The 8,133-nt window shown below is 40.7% G+C and overlaps 1 protein-coding gene across 1 annotated transcript in view; it reads right to left on the reverse strand.

The window, feature by feature from the left end:
- MYL3 (myosin light chain 3) overlaps positions 1-6,840 on the reverse strand; it is a 35,796-nt gene extending 28,956 nt beyond the window's left edge. Inside the window, exon 1 of the mRNA XM_061365870.1 lies at positions 6,616-6,840. Coding sequence (XP_061221854.1) covers positions 6,616-6,822 — 207 coding nt within the window. The 5' untranslated portion in view covers positions 6,823-6,840. The remainder of the gene's footprint in view (positions 1-6,615) is intronic.
- Positions 6,841-8,133: the final 1,293 nt, after the last annotated feature.

Below are 8,133 nucleotides of genomic sequence, written 5' to 3' on the forward strand. Positions count from 1 at the left end.
CTCTGGTTATCTGGGGTTTGAGTGGAATTTCTCCTCTTTAATACTTTTCTGGTTCTTCTGTGCCTGTCACAAGGGTATCAGGGCACTTTGGTTGAATATCTTTCTGGTGCAAGAGGGAAATGGGTGACATGTTAAGTAGTTGTGGAAACTGGAGTAATACAATCCAAACCTCCAGTGACTCTGTACTTATCTGGATTGTTTACTAAGACCTTGTGCTTGAGATAGTAATTTGAAATTGTGCAGCCAAAATTTTCAGGATGGAGCTCCTTTTTCTTTGCTATAACCAGCTGTGATAGGCATCTCATATAAGCAAAATATCTAGGTTCCCTCCATAGAAGCCGGACTGGACTTTTTCAAAATTCAAATTTATTAATCCCATTTTAAGAAATGTACCTGTTATTTAAAATAGGTAGCATCTGACACCACACAGGAGCTTGTACCATTATTATGTTGAAAAGGGAGTTGTCTTTATGCACCTGAAGACAATTTGCCAGCAGTTTTTGAGCAGATACCTAAGAGGCATTCACGACTCGCTAAATTGAAAATAAATCACAATAAGCTTACAAAAGTTCTCATGCCTTGCTAAAGCACTGATCCATAGCTAGGATGGTGAGTCAGGGGCAAATCTCATAAAACTCAAAAGGAAAGATTTCCTACTGACTCCCACAAGCTTGCAATAGTGTCTCTTGTCTTCACTAAATTTCAGTTATTTTTGCTTAGGGCCTCCTCAAGAATCACTACTTAAATTTCTCTGTGCTTGAAAGGCTCAGGAAGAAACCACTGAAAGAGAAAGGAACCCAGCATGGGCTTGGTTTAGCCTGGCAGATTTCTGCCCACTTCAGAAACCTTCAAGTATGTGAGCACAGGAGGGAAATAGCTCTCTAAAAGTATTTCTACTGAGATGCAATCTAGGCCAATAATAATGGTGATGACAATGGAAACATGTAGCACCTGGAAGGAATGAAACCAAGGGAAAAAATAGGTTAGATTGAGAAAGATGAGAGGGTGTTCGAGGGTTGAAAGCATATGGTGGCCACCTTCAGTTGTCCTCTGGATATCCAGACAGGCTTTCTTGGAACCAGATAAGCCCCTTAGTAGCTGGATGCCTTTAGTATGTGCTAGGAGATCATCTACTCAAAGACCCCTAGAAATAATCCCCACACTGAGTAATGTACAGCCCTGTGTGGGTGGCTTGGGGACAGCTCTGTACCACCATCTATCTCATGTACTGTTGATATAGCTGTGTTTTCCTGGTGTAAAGAGGTGAAACAGATTGGTGAATGGCATTGAAGACACCTGCTCCTCTTGTCTCTGTACCAGAGGTAAAGGGTTCTTCAATATGTTGAGATTCAAATCATGTTTGTGCTGGGATATCCTAACTTTGGCCAGGCAAATGGCTTTTCTTAACAAGAAAATGCCCTGTTGTAGAGTGATTCCCACAGATCTACACTGCACAGGACCTCACACTCCTATCACCAACCAGCTATGAGGTTATCTGTCTCTCACGCCAGTAGAGGTATGTGCCCATGAGCTCATAAGCTGGTTCCCTCACACAGTCACATAAAACACTTCTTTTGCACACTCAAAATCTCCCTCAAGTAGGCAAACACCTTAGCTTTCTTATTCACAAAGAAGCTTTTTTGCAGACAAAACCCTTCACCCCTACACACACTCCATCTCTTCTTACAGAAGTCAGGGACCTAGTTAAATTCCTCTCTCTGACACATGCAAAATATGCTTCATTCTCAAAAAGTATGCTCAAAACCTCTCAACACGTTTACCCCACAAACAAAATCCTTTCTACCACAAAGTGACTCTTGTTTTTTCATTCCCCAGAGGCCTTCGGACACATATATTCACTATTAACTCACATACATTTGTCCCACGTCCAAGCTGACCATGAAATAATCATTTCAGTCACTTCAGTTCAGAATAAACTATTCAGAAAAGCATCAAAAACCTGCTCTGACAATACAACCGAGCAGGGTATTTGATGTTGAAATGGGATTTTCCCCAATAAAAGTCAATCCATCTCCCCCAAGAGATGTTTGCTTCTCTTCCCCCAGACTTCAATCTTCCTCCCTATTGCTGCTCAGCCTGATTCACACTGCAGTGTAGGCTCAGACATGTACCCCTGCATGTCTGCCACCACAGTGCGGCATACTCGGTGCCTGGGAGCTGAACAGGCATATTGGAAGGATCTCATCTTTACTGGTGCTGTCCAAAGCCTGTGTATTTGCCTCCTGGCTGCTCCCATGCCAGGTGAAGAAGAAATAAAAGGGAAGAAGCTTTTATTGTTTACTGTGCCTGCAGATGCTCAGAAGCCTGCAGGACTTTTCATGGAGAACAGTTTTCACATGGCTTTAAGATTGCAGTACTCCACAAAAATAAATGATGACTCTTTTTTCCCCAGGCACCTGTATTGCTGCATGCTGCTACAATAAGCATATCAAGTGACAGCATGGGAAAATGTGGTTATTAAGGATAAGTCTGCACGGTAAGCTGTGTCCTTTCCAGGTCCTCACATATGCCAGCTATCTTTTTTGTACCCAGTACTCACTGGACTTTGAGCACACGTCATCTCAGCTAACTTTAGCTGCTGAAATTGGCACCCAAATACCTCTCTCAACTCTCTTTATCACCATCTCCCAAGGGTGATACAATTCATCCTCATATAGGTGTTTAGCACAGCTGCAAGGGATAAAACTCTCTAGAGTTGATTATAGGCGATTTGCTTAAGGTCAGTGGTAATTTTTTTCAGTAGTTAAAGTTAGATAACCCAGTCACACTTTCTGTGTCCATAACAATGAAATATTCATCCTGTTTTCCATCAGCCTTAATGGTTTTCAGGAGAGCAGAATATATTTCTGGCAAAATGTGTCCACCTGCTACAAGACAGCATTCAGATGGGAATGAATTAGAAATATGGAAAAGACAATCTTCTTGCTACAAAAATCTCTTCAAGACAATCTATTTCCCAAAGTAAAGAGGTTCAAGGCCCATTCCAGAGTAACAGTTTCTGAAAGACTTCCTCATGGGTTCAGACAAAGTCTTACAGAAAAACAAACAAACCAAAAAATAAAACAACCCATAACTCTTCTCTATGAGTTCCAAACAATATTCAATTGCACCAAATCTACTTTGAAATTTTAAGTATTGGATCAAATCCCATGGGAATGTATATGTGAGTAGCATTAAAACTTTAGTATAACTGCATTTACTTAAGGGGATGTAGCTCAGATTTAAGCCACTATAAATCACATCCCAATAGAAGCCAAATACACCCTGAGACCATGAAGCAGCTAGAGAAAGACAATGGGAAAATCTAAAATTGTTCTGGAGTGTGAAATAAGGCTCTTAAACCATTATCATGAGAGCAGACATACCAGAAAAATTGAAACAAGAAGATTTTCTCTACCACAGAAATACTTCAGCTTTGAGACTTAAAAAAAATTAAAAATTCCAAATTCAAAATTGTGCAATAAAGTCTGAGAATAAATACTGAAAATTTGAGACATTCCCATCAAAAGATGCATTTTGATCATTTTTAACATTTTGTTTTGATATAAGATTATTTTCCTCAGATTTTTTTTAACTTCAGATTATCGTTGGCCTAAAATCAAGAACCAGTTTTATCCTGGAATGTAGACATCAGATGTTTGGAGAATTTCAAAACTCTTTAAAGCCTTTTATTTTTTTTTTTCAAATGTTGTAGAATGTACGGAGGTATTCTGATCTACACCAGATGGCCTGAGCTCCATCACAACTAGGCTTATGTAGCAAGAAGCAGCATACTGCCAGACCCAGCCCTGTGCACAAATAGCTTCAATTTTGACAGAAGCATTCTTGATGAAAAACATTTAATTGAAAAATTCCCAGGAAAACTTCTCAAACTTCTCTAGAGAATGTCATTTCCCCTTGCTAAGGGACCCAAATTATGCATCTACCAATGCTTTCCCTAGTCTAATTTTGTATATAGTAGATAATGGAATATTCTCTGCAAAGATGAAGGGATGTTAAAATAGGATATTGAATTGATTTATTTGTTTTTAAGGAACCCAAAATATATTTTTTTGGCAATTTAAAACATTATAAGAGTCCATAATTGCGAATTGGGATAGAGGAAAAATATAAGAATTTGCATGAATGCATGTGCAGAATAAGTTTAAAATAAAAATGTAGAAATTAATTGGTTTCAAATCCTACATGGGTGGAAATGTATTTGATGATCCTGATATTGTGTTGACTACAAAGAGGAGTGTCTATTTTCTTAGCAGTACCAGTTTGGGATTTTTTAATTTATTTTCTTTTAATTATAACTCATGTTTCTAATGGACTTAGCTGCCCTTCATACCACAGTGTCACACTACCCCAGATGAATATTACCACAGTGTCATGGTATCCTGGCTGAAGCCATCTGTGCCCTGAAAGAGAAGTTATTGCTATTTCCCCCTCCTCCTTTTACAGTGCAGGAATGTTAAGTACAGAGAGATGGATCCCACCACGTACCACTTACTCAAGGTCACGGTGGAAGTTCTCAGAGTACGGCACTAACTCTGTGGGCATTACTTTAAAAATTAGCCCAAAACCAAATCTCTTGTAATTTGAGTTCTTCTTGATATAGTTACAAATGATCACTTTTTTTCTCTAGCATTTGAACTGAAAGATTTGCAAGGTCTTTATGATTCAAGGCAGAAAATCCTCCACTTTTAGTGCTTCCTTTGTTAGAAATCCCCAGCTGTAGGAGTCGCTCCCATGTGAAAGAAGCAAATGGTTTCAGCAGCCCATGATTTACAAGCCACCCATGAGACTTGCTGCGGTGTACTCGGGCAGCACGCTGAAAAGACAGAGTAATTTACTCCCTTTCTCACATAGTTCCTATGTTTTCCTGGGGAGTAAATCACTTTCTGACCTAACAAGAGAGGGTCCAGGAGACACTTATCCCTCACCTCAGCTCTGAGGAGCTGGTGCCATGGATGGCAGTGGCGTTATTTTCCTCTTTGGTATTATCTAGTCTTGTTTCATGTCCCATGGCTCACCATAAACATGGATGATAGCCAGGACTCCCTTGTTGATTACTCAGTTTCTTGTAAGAAACAAGAAAAAATCTGAAGAATCTGGTTGCTTTAATCAACAAAATAATGCTGATCTATACCCAGCCATTGTCTGGTTCAAATCCCCATGAGAAAAAAAAACAACTAGGAGACCCTAAAAAGCTCCTCTTCTTTTCCCCAAGGTCAATGCCTTTTCCCAAAGAACAATGCCTTGCAAAGATATCCAGCTACATCTTGCCGTGTCCATTTATCATGGGGTATTTACTGTGCTAACAATATGGGAAAACTCTCTCTAAAGATTCTTGTGGGGATCTCTAACATTGCTTGTGTATGTGTGTTGTGCAGAAAGATCAAAGGGGAACTAGTCATTGTCAGATCTTTATTTGCTTACTGCATTTTTGTAAGTCAAGAGGTCACTCTTGAATAGTCCATTTCATGGTCATTTTCACAGGACTATAAAATTTCTTTTTCCTTATCATTTCCTGAAGCAAATGTTTTTCAAAGTAAAGGTCACTCTCAGATATCTGATGAAGAGTAAATTTCCATGGAAAAAAAGCATCTGAAAGATCTCCAGCACCATTTCAGTGGAATTACCTACTTCACCGTTTTAAAACCTTGAGTGTTTCCTAGACACTGGTAGTTGCCTGTCAATGGGGTTGTTCAATGAAAGGGCAATTTGACGCCACGCCAGTTAGGCAGATCAGGATTAGAGTATTCTTAAATTCTCCCAAATTCTCTCAAAACCTCTTTCTGAAATGGCCCTGAAAACAATCTTTTCCTTACATATTTCAGGAAGACTTCAGCAAATCCTGCTGAGAGCAGCAACAGCTCTTTCCAGCAGAGACTTCTCTAAAGGAGAAGGAGAAGGCTCATGCCCATTGAAGGAATCCTGGGTGCAGAACCTGAAAGCAGCAGTTCAGTCAAGAAAGCTGGATTTTTTCCCAAGTTTCTCTCTGCCTCCCAAGATACACATAAGCACACAGTTCCTTTGCCATTCAATTGGGCTTTTCTGGAAAACCTCAGGAGGTGTCACTGGCTTACTTTAAGGAAGTCTCGGGCTGGTGGTATCTACCAAAATGATGCATTCCAGGCAGAGAGAAATTAATTCAACCCATGCTCCAAGCCTGCTCTAAGCCCACTCCAAACTTACAATCTAGCCTTGGTCTGTTAGTCAGTGGTCAGCCTCAAATATAATCAAGTCTTCCTGGCATCTACCTGCATTGTTGCCAGCAGAGGAGCAATAAGCTTCCCACTGAGGTCAGTAAAGTTTGCATGCAATAAAATCTGCTACTTTGGGAATAAGATGGAATGAATAGGTCTGAACACCCTCAGATAAAATAAAATTTGCTTTGAGTGTCTCTATTTAGCTGATCCCGCAATACTTTGCTCCAACTCTTACTTCACCTGTAGCAATTGTCTTTGCTGCTCACATTCTGCTCAAAACCAAGAGCTACTTCTGGAGAATGTCATCTCACAGCACTGAATATACCACTGCCAAAACCACCACCAACCCAAGCCCCACCAGCCTGCTTCCTCCCATGCCAGGTTAAAAGATACATACTTTGATAGAAGCTGGGTTAAATTCAGCTTCTTTGGGGGGTTCTGGTTCTGCTGGTTTAGGTGCTGGTTTGGGTTCTTCCTTCTTAGGTTCTGCCTTCTTAGGTTCAGGCTTCTTTGGAGCCATATTGGTTTGCTGGTGAGCTGCTTTAGAAAGGGAGAGAAGGAGACAGACAGACAGGAAAGAGATGGCTGCTGCAGGATAAATCATCAGCGCACACAGGTCTTTATCCCTGTCCAGTCTCTTGAAGTCACACATTATGTCACTCTCAGACCTGTCACATGCCAGAGATTACAATAGGGCCACAGCTATAAAAGGACAAGACATTTACTCGGCTATTTTAGAGCTATGGGATATGGTATTGTTACGAATTGACACTTAAATGGAAAGAGAGTTTAGGGGTTTTAGGGCTGAGGCTGGCACTGGGTCAAAAATTTCTGGTTGTGTGTGCCTGCGTGTGCATGTATGAGGGGGAGGTTGGGTTATGGCTCAGGTCCCATCGATGGGTTTTGTCCTCCCCACAACTGCGCCAACAATTACCTTCCTACTTCACTTGCAGAGCATCTCACTTTCAGTCAGGACTGCACCCCTGGCCTTTGTTGTGCTGCAGTTCATTAAATGACAAGCACAGATTTATATTTAGACGTGAGGGATAGACCTATGTGGGAGATTGACCACCAACATGTCATCTAGTGCAGGGAAGAGTTCACACCTCAGATCACACATTGGTGTTCTCCTGGGGATGTACGAAGAATCTGTAGTACTTATAATGCATCTAACAAAGAGGGAAACATACATACACACACACATGCATGGTGTGAGATATGGTCTGGGATAGTACTGTGTGTCTTCAAGTACATCCTCACGGCTGAGAATTTCCAGACCATTTTAGGGACTTGAATTCCAAATTCTCATTAAAATAACTAAGATAAGGGTAACCCTTTGAAGCTTGTCTAATCCCACCACTCCTTTGATTTAAATAACCTCCCTTCAAAGCAAATTGAACTTAGTTTTCAGATCTGCATTTTCTTATGTCCATTTTCTAAATCAGGAGATCACACTTCCACATTACCCAGATTTTTATTTTTCTTTTTTCCCCATAGAATGGTTTGGGTTGGAAGGGACCTTAAAACTCATCCAGTTCCAACCCCCTGTCAATACCTGAAGGTTATTGCATAAAGATAACCAGTTCAGGAAGTCCATGAGGAATAAATTTCTGGAATGTATTTTGAGGATGTATATTTCTTTTCATTTAGTATCAGTTATATGAAAAAGAATTTAACTTTTTCAGACTGGTTTGGGTTGGAAGAGACCTTAAAGACCATCCAATTTCAACCCGCCTGCCACAGGCAGGGACACCTTCCACTAGACCATGTTGCTACAAGCTCTGTCCAACCTAGCCTTGAACACTTCCACTGATGTGGCAGCCACAGCTTCTCTGGGCAACCTGTGCCAGGGCCTCACCACCCTGCTAGTAAAACAATTTCTTCCTAGCATCCCTTCTCTACTACCAGCTTTGAC

This window comes from Neopsephotus bourkii, unplaced genomic scaffold (genome assembly GCF_033783945.1).
Source record: "Neopsephotus bourkii isolate Nb327-2 ecotype Australia unplaced genomic scaffold, CSIRO-AGI_Nbou_v1 NB_122, whole genome shotgun sequence".
Classification (NCBI taxonomy): domain Eukaryota; kingdom Metazoa; phylum Chordata; class Aves; order Psittaciformes; family Psittacidae; genus Neopsephotus; species Neopsephotus bourkii.